The sequence below is a fragment of the Balaenoptera ricei genome, chromosome 9 (genome assembly GCF_028023285.1).
Source record: "Balaenoptera ricei isolate mBalRic1 chromosome 9, mBalRic1.hap2, whole genome shotgun sequence".
NCBI classification, from domain to species: Eukaryota; Metazoa; Chordata; class Mammalia; order Artiodactyla; family Balaenopteridae; genus Balaenoptera; species Balaenoptera ricei.
The window spans coordinates 77,440,800-77,457,048 of record NC_082647.1 but is presented as its reverse complement, the minus strand read 5'-3'; the positions used below and the strand labels follow the sequence as shown (position 1 = coordinate 77,457,048).

The following is a 16,249-nucleotide window of genomic DNA, read 5'->3' as shown; positions in this document are numbered from 1 at the left end:
TATTTTATGGTTTTGTTTTCATTCAGTTATACGTTTTTTCTTTGAAACTTCTTTTACAATCCATGGATTATTTTAAAATGTATTGTTTAATTACCAAATATTTAGAGACTTTCTCAGTGTTGTTATTTGTTTCTACTGGGATACCACTGTAGTCATAGAAAACACCTGATGGTTTCAATTCCTTTCAATTTGTTGAGGTTTGTTTTACAGCCCAGGATATGATTTATATTGGTGAATGTTTAATGTGTATCCTACTGTTGTTGGGTACAATGTTTTATGAACGCCAATTAGATCCTATTGGTTGACTGTGTTGGTCAGATCTTCTATAGTCTAGCTGATTTTTTGTCTAGTAATTCTATCAATGCTGAGCAAGGATAATAAAATAATTGTGGTTTTTCTATTTCTCCCTTCAACGTTCTCAGTTTTTGCTTCATTTATTTTGAGTCTTTGTTACTTGGTGCATACATATTTAGAATCATTATGTCTTCCTAGTGGAATGATCCCTATTATCATTATGTAATGTTCCTCTTCTTTGTAGTAATTTTCTTTGTTCTGAAGTTTATATTATCAGATATTAATATAGCCATTCCCTAAAAAAAATGTTTGCATGTATATCTTTTTCCATCCTGTTACTTCCCTCTACCTATGTTGTTGAATTTGAAGTTTCTTGTAGGCAGCAGATAGCTGGTAGGTCATGATTTTTAAATCAACTCTGCCAATTTCTTTTTTGATTTGTATATTTTAACTATTTACATTTAAGGTAATTAATATGTGAGCCATTAAGTTTACCATTTTAGTATCTGTTTTCTATATATTTCCTCTGTTTCTCATTCCTCTGCTTCTCTTTTCTTGCCTTCCTGAGAGTTATTTGATCAAGTTTTAGGATTCCATCTTGATTTATTTATAGTGTTTTTGAATATATCTTTTCGCTTAGGTTTTGTAATGGTTGTTCTGGATATTATAATATTCATATGTGACTTATAAAAATCAACATTTTACCACTTATAATTTTTGGTTCAATCATCAAATATGATTTAGAAATCTCCTGGAGAAGGAAAAGCCCAAATTTCTGTTCTTTCTGTTGTTCCTTTTCCCTTCCTGATGCTCCAGTATTTCTTATATCACTTCCCTTCTGTTTGAAGAACTTCACTTAGCCAGTCTTTAATAGGAGGTATGCTAATGGAAGCTTCTTTTATAGTTTTCCATGATCTGAGAATGTTTTTATTTCCCCACCATTCCTGAAAAATACTTTTACCAAGTATTCAGTTGACAGTTCTTTTCTTGAAGCACTTGAAAAATATTTTGCCACTTCCTTCTGGTCTTTTGTGGTTTCAGATGAGAAATATATTGTCATTCAAATTGGTGTTCCTTAGTAGGTAATGTGTTGTTGCTCTTTAGCTGCTTTTAATTTTTTTCTTTGTCTTAAATTTTCAGTAATTTAATTACGATTTGTTTAATCATGGATTTCTTTGAGTTTATCCTGTTTAAGGTTAGCTTAGCTTCTTGGAGCTCAAGGTTTTTTGGTTTTTTTTTTATTTTTGGCTGCATTGGGTCTTCGTTGCTGCATGCGGGCTTTCTCTAGTTGTGTCGAGCAGGGGCTACTCTTCGTTTCGGTGTGCAGGCTTCTCATTATGGTGGTTTCTCTTGTTGTGGAGCACAGGCTCTAGGTGTGCGGGCTTCAGTAGTTGTGGCTCACAGGCTCTAGAGCACAGGCTCAGTAGTTGTGGCACATGAGCTTAGCTGCTCCGCAGCACGTGGGATCTTCTCCGACCAGGGATCGAACCTGTGTCCCCTGCATTGGCAGGCACATTCTTAACCACTGCACTACCAGGGAAGTCCCGGACCTGAAGGTTTGTCTTTCACAAATCTTGGAAATTTTCAGCGATTATTTCTTCCAATACTCCATCAGCCTTACTTTTCTCCTTTCTTTTGGGACTCTTATGGTAACAAATATTCTATCTTTTGTTATTGTCCAACGGGTGCCTGAGGCTCTTTTCATTTTCTCTGTTTGGGGGTGGGGGTGTGTGTGAATTCTATTGTTCTACCTCCAGGTATACTGATTCTTTCATGTCATCTCCACTCAACAAGATTAAGCCCATCCATCATGATTTTTATTTCTGCTGCTATATCTTTCCGTTCTCTAATTTCATTTTGTCCTTTTTTCATAACTTCTTTTTTCATTGCTAGTATTTTCTATTTTCTTTTGTTTCAGGAGAATGTGTAATTGATCAGTGAAGCATTTTTATGATGACTGCTCCAAAATCCATGCCAAACAATTCTAACACATGAATTACCTCAACAGTGGTCAGTTAACTGTTTTTTTCTCATTCAAGCTGTGATTTTCTTTGTTCTTGTGTTCTTCAAGTGATTTTTTATTATACCCTGGACATTTTGTCTATTATGTTAGGAGACTCTGAGTCCTATTTAAATCTTTTATTTTAGCAAGCAGTTACCCTGTTTGGGTTTAGCATGCAATTCTTGACCTACTTTTGTGAGCTGTGGTTCCAGTAGCAGTTTTACATTCAGAGTCTTTCTGGTATTATTTTTTGTCAGCATGGTTTATCTAGAGTTGCTGGGGCTCCTGCTTCTGCTACCTGAGGGAGTGGAAGTGGTTTCTTAAGGTCAGACCACCAGGTATCTCTTGTAGGGGCAGGATACGGTAGCTTCCCCTCCCTGTGCCCTCTAGCTGACCCAGTGTCTCTGGGTGGGGTTAGAGAGTTGCATGCAGAGATCAAAAGAGGCTTCCTGGAGTAGGAAGCTTGCTGGGACTAAGTCCCTTCCTGTTCTACACTCTTGCACTGGTGCCTCTGGGTTAGAGAAGACAGCCTCAGGCTCACAGGAGCTTCCTAAACTGGGCCACGTTTCTTTTTTAATATGGTTGACAACCAGATAATTTAAGAAATTTGTTTGAAACCATACCAAAAGCTTATGGCAGAGTAAACTTAGGTCTCCAGCAATAAGCCTAGGGCTCCATTTATTAAATAAATAGTTTCTGAAGCAATGCACAATTACTTATTAAGAGATTAACTTCCTGCTTTTCCCCGTAACTTAACTAGAACAAACATGAATATATTTTAAAACTGTTTCAGCAAATCCTGATATGAAGCATCTGCCACCTGACTTGCTTAATATCCTAGGAAACAGGAAAATCAATTAACACAAAAGCTTTTGCCAAATATTTCAACAGACTAATGTAGAGATACAATTTAGCCACCAAGAACACCACTTAAACACTGTGTTAGTCTCAGCAACAAATAACAGAGTTCTCAGAACTTCAGTTTCTTCCTCCATTAAATGAGATAATATCTCTACTTCAGAAAAATATGTATTTCATGCCTTTGAGGAAGAAGAAAAGATAATATGATAGAGTGAGGGGAAAAATATTCTGTAATATTCTACAACCTCCTTCTTCATATATAGAAAATATTACAGTTAAATACTGCAAAAGGCATAATATTTGCTAATTCCGGGGGAGATTAAAATATGTTGTTATTTTATTCTCTGAAATTCCCTGGGATTTTTTACACTAAAAAGCGGGATCTGGATGACAAGGTCCTATTGTATAACACAGGAAACTATATTCAATATTCTGTGATAAACCATAATGGAAAATATGAAAAAGAATGTATATATATGTATAACTGAATCACTTTGCTGTACAGCAGAAATTAACACATTGTAAATTAACTGTACTTCAATAAAATAAGTTTCTTAAAGAAGAAAAATATGTATTTGCCTGACACAGTTGATACTAAAAAAACGGCAGTTATTGTTTACAATAACAGAACAATATCCACCCTACAGCGTTAAGTTTTTTAAATTTCTTAATATTTACAGCCTGATTTATTTTGTGTTAGGCTTGGCTTTGGCTGGCCCTCCGTTATTTTATGACCTTTTGCCACATGAATGTGTAGTGCTTTCTCTAATTTTTCTTTTTCTCTAAGAAATTACATACTGGGCCAATCTCTCCACTGCCATCCACTCTTACATGAAATCAGTTTAAAATGAACACCACACCCAGTCTTGAAAGAGAAAGGCCTGTGTGCGGAGGTAGGGAGGGCCATTTGTACTGCTTTGCCTTTGTGACTGGGAGAAAGAACTGAAGACTCTGGATTACATGCATATGGGACTAGAAGATACTTCTTTTTAAAAAACTGTTTTCACACCAAGGGATTTAAGTATGTATAAACACAGTCATTTGTAACGCTGACAAAACTGTTCAATCAATTTTCAAATTAAATAAAATCTATAAAAACATTCAAATCAATAATGGTTATTGAATGGGACCTATGTGTTGTTCACTGAACTTGAAGCTCTTCCTGGATCTCTCTACTTATGAATATGGAACTGCCTACCAGGGAACACAGCTCGCCAAAAGCTGAGCATGCCTTTTACATGAAGGCAGAGGATGAGATGGGAGAGCTACTTCCTTCTTTCTCATCCCTTCCCCAAATAACTGCAGGGCAAGGACAGCACAGAGTCCTGGTAGGTATAGGACTCAGGGAGATTGCACCTGCTTATTCCCACTGATTGTGAAGAGAAGGTTAGAAACCAAGTATCAAATATAGAGTCAGGGTCATCATGTGAGAAAAACAGCCTTCCGCTGCGTGGAGTTATGGGGTGTCTCGGGAGTGGAGACAGCTTAAAATCTGGATTCACAGGCTTCACCTACCTTTGCCCAGATAGCAGCTGACAGACCAAGAACAGGACTGAGGGCTAAAATCACAAGGGTTAACTTCCAACCTTGTGTAAATCCTACTATAAAACCGGTGAAGAATGTTGCCATTGACTGAAAGAATATTCCAATTTTGTCACCAATTCCTTCATTAATTTTGGAGACGTCACTAAAAGAAGAGACAGTGTTAGAAATAAACATCAGAATTGTGAACACAGAACTTTTCTCCTGAATCTAGCTGGTTTTTTTGTTTGTTTCAGTGTGGGGTAAATTAGTTTACATCTAGGATCTTGCACAGTAATGTCCCCAGCAAGCATCATGTTGCTGCTCTAATGCACACTCCCAGAGGATTTTCCTGAGTCTGGCAAGTCCAACCCCTCATTCACCGCTAGTCACGCGGGTCCCCTCATACCCTGCCAGCGTTCTGGGAATGAAAATATGAGTGAGACACGATTGCGGCTCAGAAGGAATTTCGTTTCATAATTACTTCTGAGGGATGCACTAACGTCTCCTAACAGATCTGATGACTTCTCTTTCATTTTTTAAGAATAAGAAGCACGTCAGAGTTCGACATAAACCCAGGTACTTACTCTGTGAGCCGGGTGTTAAGCTCCCCAATGTCATGCACATCAAACCAGCCTATCTCCTGCCGCATGATAGCATGAAAAAACTGTTTTCTAATTTTGTATACTTGTCTTCCTGCTGCCAGGCACCAGAATGAAACCTGGATGTAAGCGGCGACAAGCACGCCAGCACCGATTCCACTGTAATAATAGGCGTACCTGAAAAACGACAAGAAAACTGCACATGCTCTGCTTTCTCATCAATGCACCTTTCCACAACAGACCACTCATCCTGCCTTTTTTGGTTATCTGGCTATCTTGACCTCCTTCACAAGCAGAGTTGATGGTCGGCATCCAACTATGGCTGCCCTGTTACAGTGTAATGGTTAAGAGTGTGGTTTCTGTTCTGGCTCAAAGCCCCGCTCTTCACTTAACTGCTGTGTAGCCTTGTTTAACCTATCTAAGCCTCAGTTTTCTGATTAGTAAAACGGAGATAAGAACTATAACACAGACACAACAACAGTCAGCTCTACCCACCACCAGAGCCTCCCATCAAGCCTCTTAGATAGCCTCAACCACCAGAGGGCAGAGAGCAGAAGCAAGAAAAACTACAATCCTGCAGCCTGTGGACCAAAAACCACAGTTACAGAAAGACAGAGAAGATGAAAAGGCAGAGGGCTATGTACCAAATGAAGGAACAAGAAAAAACCCCAGACAAACAACTAAATGAAGTGGAGATAGGTAACCTTCCAGAAAAAGAATTCAGAATAATGATAGTGAAGATGATCCAGGACCTCGGAATAAGAATGGAGGCAAAGATTGAGAAGATGCAAGAAATGATTAACAAAGACCTAGAAGAATTAAAGAACAAACAAACAGAGATGACCAATACAATAACTGAAATGAAAACTACAGTAGAAGGAATCAATAGCAGAATAACTGAGGCAGAAGAACGGATAAGTGACCTGGAAGACAGAATGATGGAATTCACTGCTGCGGAACAGACTAAAGAAAAAAGAATGAAAAGAAATGAAGACAGCCTAAGAGACCTCTGGGACAACATTAAACGCAACAACATTCGCATTATAGGGGTCCCAGAAGGAGAAGAGAGAGAGAAAGGACCAGAGAAAATATTTGAAGAGATTATAGTCGAAAACTTCCCTAACATGGGAAGGAAATAGCCACCCAAGTCCACGAAGCGCAGAGAGTCCCATACAGGATAAACCCAAGGAGAAACACGCCGAGACACATAGTAATCAAAGTGGCAAAAATTAAAGACAAAGAAAAATTATTGAAAGCAGCAAGGGAAAAACGACAAATAACATACAAGGGAACTCCCATAAGGTTAACAGCTGATTTCTCAGCAGAAACTCTGCAAGCCAGAAGGGAGTGGCATGATATACTTAAAGTGATGAAAGGGAAGAACCTACAACCAAGATTACTCTACCCGGCAAGGATCTCATTTAGATTTGATGGAGAAATCAAAAGCTTTACAGACAAGCAAAAGCTAAGAGAATTCAGCACCACCAAACCAGCTCTACAACAAATGCTAAAGGAACTTCTCTAAGTGGGAAACACAAGAGAAGAAAAGGACCTACAAAAACAAACCCAAAACAATTAAGAAAATGGTCATAGGAACATACATATCGATTATTACCTTAAACGTGAATGGATTAAATGCCCCAACCAAAAGACATAGACTGGCTGAATGGATACAAAAACAAGACCCATATATATGCTGTCTACAAGAGACCCACTTTAGACCTAGGGACACATACAGACTGAAAGTGAGGGGATGGAAAAAGATATTCCATGCAAATGGAAATCAAAAGAAAGCTGGAGTAGCTATACTCATATCAGATAAAACAGACTTTAAAATAAAGAATGTTACAAGAGACAAGGAAGGACACTACATAATGATACAGGGATCAATCCAAGAAGAAGATATAACAATTATAAATATATATGCACCCAACATAGGAGCACCTCAATACATAAGGCAACTGCTAACAGCCATAAAAGAGGAAATTGACAGTAACACAATAATAGTGGGGGACTTTAACACCTCACTTACACCAATGGACAGATCATCCAAAATGAAAATAAATAAGGAAACAGAAGCTTTAAATGACACAATAGACCAGATAGATTTAATTGATATATATAGGTCATTCCATCCAAAAACAGCAGATTACACGTTCTTCTCAAGTGCGCATGGAACATTCTCCAGGATAGATCACATCTTGGGTCACAAATCAAGCCTCAGTAAATTTAAGAAAATTGAAATCATATCAAGCATCTTTTCTGACCACAACGCTATGAGATTAGAAATGAATTACAGGGAAAAAAACGTAAAAAAGACAAACACATGGAGGCTAAACAATACGTTACTAAATAACCAAGAGATCACTGAAGAAATCAAAGAGGAAATAAAAAAATACCTAGAGACAAATGACAATGAAAACACGACGACCCAAAACCTATGGGATGCAGCAAAAGCGGTTCTAAGAGGGAAGTTTATAGCTATACAAGCCTACCTAAAGAAACAAGAAAAATCTCAAGTAAACAATCTAACCTTACACCTAAAGAAACTAGAGAAAGAAGAACAAACAAAACCCAAAGTTAGCAGAAGGAAAGAAATCATAAAGATCAGAGTGGAAATAAATGAAATAGAAACAAAGAAAACAATAGCAAAGATCAATAAAACTAAAAGTTGGTTCTTTGAGAAGATAAACAAAATTGATAAGCCATTAGCCAGACTCATCAAGAAAAAGAGGGAGAGGACTCAAATCAATAAAATCAGAAATGAAAAAGGAGAAGTTACAACAGACACCGCAGAAATACAAAGCATCCTAAGAGACTACTACAAGCAACTTTATGCCAATAAAATGGACAACCTGGAAGAAATGGACAAATTCTTAGAAAGGTATAACCTTCCAAGACTGAACCAGGAAGAAACAGAAAATATGAACAGACCAATCACAAGTAATGAAATTGAAACTGTGATTAAAAATCTTCCAACAAACAAAACTCCAGGACCAGATGGCTTCACAGGTGAATTTTATCAAACATTTAGAGAAGAGCTAACACCCATCCTTCTCAAACTCTTCCAAAGAATTGCAGAGGAAGGAACACTCCCAAACTCATTCTATGAGGCCACCATCACCCTGATACCAAAACCAGACAAAGACACTACAAAAAAAGAAAATTACAGACCAATATCACTGATGAATATAGATGCAAAAATCCTCAACAAAATACTAGCAAACAGAATCCAACAACACATTAAAAGGATCATACACCACGATCAAGTGGGATTTATCCCAGGGATGCAAGGATTCTTCAATATACGCAAATCAATCAATGTGATACACCATATTAACAAATTGAAGAATAAAAACCATATGATCATCTCAATAGATGCAGAAAAAGCTTTTGACAAAATTCAACACCCATTTCTGATAAAAACTCTCCAGAAAGTGGGCATAGAGGGAATCTACCTTAACATAATAAAGGCCATATATGACAAACCCACAGCAAACATCATTCTCAGTGGTGAAAAACTGAAAGCATTTCCTCTAAGATCAGGAACGAGACAAGGATGTCCACTCTCACCACTATTATTCAACATAGTTCTGGAAGTCCTAGCCACGGCAATCAGAGAAGAAAAAGAAATAAAAGGAATACAAATTGGAAAAGAAGAAGTAAAACTGTCACTGTTTGCGGATGACATGATACTATACATAGAGAATCCTAAAACTGCCACCAGAAAACTGCTAGAGCTAATTAATGAATATGGGAAAGTTGCAGGACACAAAGTTAATGCACAGAAATCTCTTGCATTCCTATACACTAATGATGAAAAATCTGAAAGAGAAATTATGGAAACACTCCCATTTACCATTGCAACATAAAGAATAAAATACCTAGGAATAAACCTACCTAGGGAGACAAAAGACCTGTATGCAGAAAACTATAAGACACTGATGAAAGAAATTAAAGATGATACCAACAGATGGAGAGATACACCATGTTCTTGGATTGGAAGAATCAACATTGTGAAAATGAGTATACTACCCAAAGCAATCTACAGATTCAATGCAATCCCTATCAAATTACCAATGGCATTTTTTACGGAGCTAGAACAAATCATCTTAAAATTTGTATGGAGACACAAAAGACCCCGAATAGCCAAAGCAGTCTTGAGGCAAAAAAATGGAGCTGGAGGAATCAGACTCCCTGACTTCAGACTCTACTACAAAGCTACAGTAATCAAGACAATATGGTACTGGCACAAAAACAGAAACATAGATCAATGGAACAAGATAGAAAGCCCAGAGATTAACCCATGCACCTATGGTCAACTAATCTATGACAAAGGAGGCAAAGATATACAATGGAGAAAAGACAGTCTCTTCAATAAGTGGTGCTGGGAAAACTGGACAGCTACATGTAAAAGAATGAAATTAGAATACTCCCTAACACCATACACAAAAATAAACTCAAAATGGATTAGAGACCTAAATATAAGCCTGGACACTATAAAACTCTTAGAGGAAAACATAGGAAGAACACTCTTTGACATAAATCACAGCAAGATCTTTTTTGATCCACCTCCTAGAGTAATGGAAATAAAAACAAAAATAAACAAGTGGGACCTAATGAAACTTCAAAGCTTTTGCACAGCAAAGGAAACCATAAACAAGACGAAAAGACAACCCTCAGAATGGGAGAAAATATTTGCAAATGAATCAACGGACAAAGGATTAATCTCCAAACTATATAAACAGCTCATTCAGCTCAATATTAAAGAAACAAACACCCCAATCCAAAAATGCGCAGAAGACCTAAATAGACATTTCTCCAAAGAAGACATACAGACGGCCATGAAGCACATGAAAAGATGCTCAACATCACTAATTATTAGAGAAATGCAAATCAAAACTACAATGAGGTATCACCTCACTCCTGTTAGAATGGGCATCATCAGAAAATCTACAAACAACAAATGCTGGAGAGGGTGTGGAGAAAAGGGAAACCTCTTGCACTGTTGGTGGGAGTGTGAATTGATACAGCCACTATGGAGAATAATATGGAGGTTCCTTAAAAAACTAAAAATAGAATTACCATATGACCCAGCAATCCCACTACTGGGCATATACCCAGAGAAAACCGTAATTCAAAAATACACATGCACCCGAATGTTCATTGCAGCACTATTTACAATAGCCAGGTCATGGAAGCAACCTAAATGCCCATCAACAGACGAATGGATAAAGAAGTTGTGGTACATATATACAATGGAATATTACTCAGCCATAAAAAGGAACGAAATTGAGTCATTTGTTGAGACCTGGATGGATCTAGAGACTGTCATACAGAGTGAAGTAAGTCAGAAAGAGAAAAACAAATATCGTATATTAATGCATGTATGTGGAACCTAGAAAAATGGTACAGATGAGCCAGTTTGCAGGGCAGAAGTTGAGACACAGATGTAGAGAATGGACATATGGACACCAAGGGGGGAAAACTGCGGTGAGGTGGGGATGGTGGTGTGCTGAATTGGGCGATTGGGATTGACATGTATACACTGATGTGTATAAAATTGGTGCTTAATAAGAACCTGCAGTATAAAAAAACAAACAAAACAACTAATACTAAACTTTCATTGGGTTATTTGTATGGAAATATGTTAATATAAATGTTTCAGACATTACATGAAATTTCTAAAAATCTTATATTTGTATTTGTATGGAAATATGTATGGAAATATGTTAATATAAATGTTTCAGACATTACATGAAATTTCTAAAAATCTTATATGTTCTGGTATAATGTTATAAGTCATAATCCTAGTTATTACTTTAAAATGTATATCTCAGAAATAACTAATTTTCTTGTCAACTGCATTATTATGAACTTTCATCTAATCTTTAACCGTGGTCATTTTTAAGTCTTTTGTCATTTACAGACAGTTCTGGGTGTACTCTGATGATTTTGCAAATATGTTCCTATAAAAGGGTTTCATCTTCAAGAAATTCATGGAAAAGACTCTGACAAGTACAGGTTTCTGGTAACTGACTGTACTGCTGAACTGAATGAATAAGCATTTTCAGAACTCTAATGAAAAACTGATGAACTCATAAAAGTGCTAACAAAAGATCAAGATGAAAAAAAAATTAATTACATGGGACTGAGTGAACTGATGAGGATGAGTATAATTTTTGTGACTTTCTGTCTGAATTAAAAAAAAAAAAAATCCCACAAGGACTCAGAGGCAAAGAATATACAAATCAATTTTCACTGCAAAGTAAAGGAGCTGTTACAGTGGAGGATTACTGGACTGAATGTCAATATTATGACATAGTATGAGTGTGTTTCATGTTTGGTAATTGCAATCATTGTTGCTTTTGTTGTGGTCATCCATGTACAATGCTTGGTGTCAGTCTATTTATCTCTTGTAAAAATAAAATACAGTGTGTATGTGTGAGAAAAAAAAAAAAAGAACTATAACACAGTGGGACTTCCCTGGCGGTCCAGCGGTTAAGACTCCACGCTTCCACTGCAGGGGGTGCGGGTTCGATCCCTGGTTGGGGAACTAAGATCCTGCATGCCGCGAGGCACGGCCATTAAAAAAAAAAAAAACTGTTACACAGTAATGTATGAATACACTTGGGCCCATGCCCAGCACATAGTTAGCACCCAGAGAATGCCGGTTATTGTGAAAGACTTGTGTGGTGCCTTGAAGCATCACAGCATCAGGTAACCTACCACTGTCATCCTGCGTACTTGGATTACCTCCATATCAGCTGATGAGCACTTGGGGTGGTTTCTGCACATTGGAGAATGGAAAGAAGTGACAGAATTTGCCAGAAAGTGGAACCAAGAGATGGAAATGGTCCCCTGATCTTTTGGGTTATTAATCTGGCAGAGCTTACGTGCCACGAGACAACTGAAAATGAAAAGTATTTTTATATCATCTGCCCAACTGGCCATCATAAGTTATCCTGAAATGCTTAATGAATCAAGTAGCAGTCCTTCCAGTTTAAATTCTAAAAATAAAGAACATGAGCATCTTCTAAACCCAGACCCTTGACCATCTAGAAATGCTAAATTTGTGTTTCCTCATCTGAGTCTTCATGCTGAAAAAAGCAAGCAACTCATGGGCTTCACTAAGCACTTACATTTTAGGTAAAGACAAACATGCTAAAATGAAATACAGGATTCCAAAATTCCCATTTTTAAAAGTTCACTACTTGCCACCCTCAAAGAAAAATGCTTGTATAAACCATGCAGAAGCTATAAAAATGGCAGTGTGAAAAAGAAACGAAATTGAGTTATTTGTAGTGAGGTGGATGGACCTAGAGTCTGTCATACAGAGTGAAGTAAGTCAGAAACAGAAAAACAAATACTGTATGCTAACACATATATATGGAATCTAAGGGAAAAAAAACAAAAAAAAGGTCATGAAGAACCTAGGGGCAAGACGGGAATAAAGACACAGACCTGCTAGAGAATGGACCTGAGGACACGGGGAGGGGGAAGGGTAAGATGTGACAAAGTGAGAGAGTGGCATGGACATATATACACTACCAAACGTAAAACAGATAGCTAGTGGGAAGCAGCCGCATAGCACAGGGAGATCAGCTCTGTGCTTTGTGACCACCTAGAGGGGTGGGATAGGGAGGGAGGGAGGGAGGGAGATGAAAGAGGGAAGAGATATGGGAACATATGTATATGATTCACTTTGTTATAAAGCAGAAACTAACACACCATTGTAAAGCAATTATACTCCAATAAAGATGTTTAAAAAAAAAAAATGTCAGTGTGATAACCAGATAGTTGCTGATGTCAATGTTTGCAACTTGGTGTAAACATATCTTCCCCAAGCTATACCTGGTAATTTACAATGTATTTATCAGGGAAGATGTAATTAGAATACTAAATTTTAGTTAATAGATAACAATATTTAATTATTATCCAAGTGTTAATGATATAGCAAGAGATAGTTAAAAAGAAACCTCATTTAAGAAGTAGAATGCGTGCTTTGAGAATGAATTAATGTATTGTAGGCCGTCAGTCTATGTTTACTCAAAACACACTTGTGTTTAAGCATTTATAAGATGATTACAAGACATTCTGTTTTTCATCAATATTTTTAAAATGCCTCTCTATAGGAATATTTGGAGGTAATTCTCATCTTTCAAAATATGGTCAAATATCTCCATTTTCCTCAAATCTACAGAACCATTTATAGGATAATGTGGAATCATCATCTTCTGAATCACCAACTAATACGTTTGGACATGTTTTATAAGCTGTTCTGAGAGCAAACTTCAAGATAAGCAAATCATTAATGAAAGCTTCCCCAAGGTGAGTTAAGGTTAAAAGGACTATATTTATTCTGGGATGCCTTGTTTCACTGTTTAGAATTAGACGCTGTGTTAAAAAAAAAAAATCCTGTTGACTGATCTCATCATGTCACGACAAAATATCCAGGAATCAAACTAATAGTTACAAAGCCATTGCAAATAATGTGATTCTTAATTTAACTGCATTTTAAATAAGGCCACTTTGAACTCCTCTAATTTCCCTATACATGATATTCTATATTTACTAATGCATACATCAGTCTAATCCAGGCTGAACCTTAACTTTAGCACATCTTACGCAGCAAATTATTTTCTTCAAACAAAAAATCCTACATTGTATCCTCCTAGAAACAATGATGTTGCTCTCCTCAAAACTTTGAATCTTTATTATAATAATGCAAAATTTTAAACATTGCTACAATTGGATTGAGACTGAAATGCTTAGCAATAGTAAGGAAAACATCTACTTACGTGGTCATTTCCTCCTCCAGCTTTTTGCCAAAATACGTACTGTTCTTAAAACCTAGATCACCACAAAGCATATACCGTTATGTCTCTTTGTTTTCCATTAAAAATAAGTATATAAAAATGAATCAAACTTGTGTCACTTAACAATTTACACAAAAATAGGTCAAACTGATTTAATTTCAATTATGTGTAAGCACCATGGCATCCATTCAAATCTTTTACTACCAGCTGTGTGCAACCACACACACACTAAATTCAATGAAGCTTATTTGCAAGAAGAAAGCCACACTGATTAAGAAGGAGTCTGTCAGCAGAAATACTAGTGTCCCTGGATTAAAATATTTTATGAAATATCACTGCAAGATGACATAGAGAAAAATCCTTTCTAGGTGCCTTTGTCCTGATAAATATCAGTGCAGACTTGACACTAAAGCGCTTAGTATTTCAAATCGAACACTGCATTTCTCCAGTTTTTATTTTTATTTGAAAAATATAAAATACAGGGACTTCCCTGGTGGTGCAGCGGTTAAGACTCTGAGCTCCCAACGCAGGGGGCCCGGGTTCGATCCCTGGTCAGGGAACTAGATCCCACATGCATGCCGCAACTAAGAGTTCACATGCCACAACTAAGGAGCCCGTGAGCCACAACTAAGGAGCCGGCGAGCCGCAACTAAGGAGCCCACCTACCGCAACTAAGGAGCCAGGGAGCCGCAACTAAATAAAAAAATATAAATAAAAGAATTGCTAAAATAAATATATATATATAAAACACAAAGAAAAATGTCATAAATACCAGTCGGCTCATCATGCAGTATTAGCAAATGTTAACGTTTTGGGACAAGGTACATTAAAACTTTAACACCCCGGCCTAAATACACACACACACACACACACGCACGCACGCACGCACTAGCCACTGTTCATTATTCTGGGGTGAATTCTTTTCAGATTTTCTTTTCTGTATACAAGTACACACATACACATATACACATACATGCTTAAACACAGTCCACACTCTGGCCGATTTTCCACGTCAGTATGTGTGTATATATGTGTACCTTTATTTTTTCTAAGTTGCATCTATTTCAGTTGCTTCCAATATCTTACTTTTACAAGCAATGCTGCATTAAACCTGTACCTATATATTAAATACGGTGAATATTTTTGCAGGATAAGTTGTCATAATCAAGATGGCTGGATCAATAGGGAGGCACACTATAAATCTTGTAGTCATTTCAAAAGTTACAGTATAACGTGAGAGAGCCTGGGTCAGATGAGTGTGATTTTGACAGGTGTGGGAAAGAGGAAGAAAAGTTTTTCTGGCAAAGGGAACGACATAGACCAAAGTTCAGTGCATGTCTGAAGAATGAATAAGCCGCTTTGGCGGTGGGGTGGGTGTGTTGTCTGGATGGAAGCAGGTGGACATATGGTTGAAAGATAATCTAGGCTCCACAGGTACGGTGTATAAAAACTAGTAGGCATTCCGTGGTTTTGAGCAGAAAAGGACAAGAGTAGAGGTTTGGTCTAGGATGACTTAGCTACCAGAAATGTGTAAGTTTAACTGGAACGGGGGAGACTGACAGATGGAGCTACTGCAATTACGCAAGGAAAGAGGGTGGAAATGAGAATAGGAAAGAAGGAAAGTACCCGTAAGATTGAGAGAGTGAGAAGTTACAGGCTCTAGCAACCGATGGAACAGAAGTAGCTAGAGTAACAATAAAAAACGACCAAGACCTTGAGTTTAAGCATCGGGAGAATGGTGATGTCGTGGTGGGAAATAAGAAGTCAGCAAAAAGAGGAGATCTGGGCAGACGTGAGCAGATTATTAGTTCAGTTCTGAAGATCTTTATTCTGTGGTACCTGGGACATTCTACTGAAGATGTCCAGTAAGTATTCAAACTGTGGCCCTCCAGTTCTAGACAGAGTTAGGTCTTAAGATGTAGGAGTCTCACATCTTAAGAGGTCATAGCTAAATTCAAGAAAGAAAAAAGCCATCTATTCTCATCTGTGAGGACAGGATGGCAGGTAGGGAGGAGATGACAACCAAGCACAGGACCCCACGGAAGACTGCATTTAGGAGTAATAGAGAAAGTAGGAAGTCATACAGAGATGCAGAGATGTAGCAAAACATGCAGGAGAGAAACTCGACAGCTTTCACCTTATGTCAACTG

The 16,249-nt window shown here is 37.4% G+C and overlaps 1 protein-coding gene across 2 annotated transcripts in view; it reads right to left on the bottom strand.

The window, feature by feature from the left end:
- Positions 1-16,249, bottom strand: part of ABCB1 (ATP binding cassette subfamily B member 1) — a 108,190-nt gene that overhangs the window by 66,183 nt on the left and 25,758 nt on the right. For both annotated transcript variants that reach the window (XM_059934003.1, XM_059934002.1), the window contains exons 5-7: positions 14,082-14,133; positions 5,266-5,457; positions 4,673-4,844 (exon numbers count right to left, since the gene is read on the bottom strand). In XM_059934003.1, the coding sequence (XP_059789986.1) occupies positions 4,673-4,844; positions 5,266-5,457; positions 14,082-14,133 (416 nt within the window). The remainder of the gene's footprint in view (positions 1-4,672; positions 4,845-5,265; positions 5,458-14,081; positions 14,134-16,249) is intronic.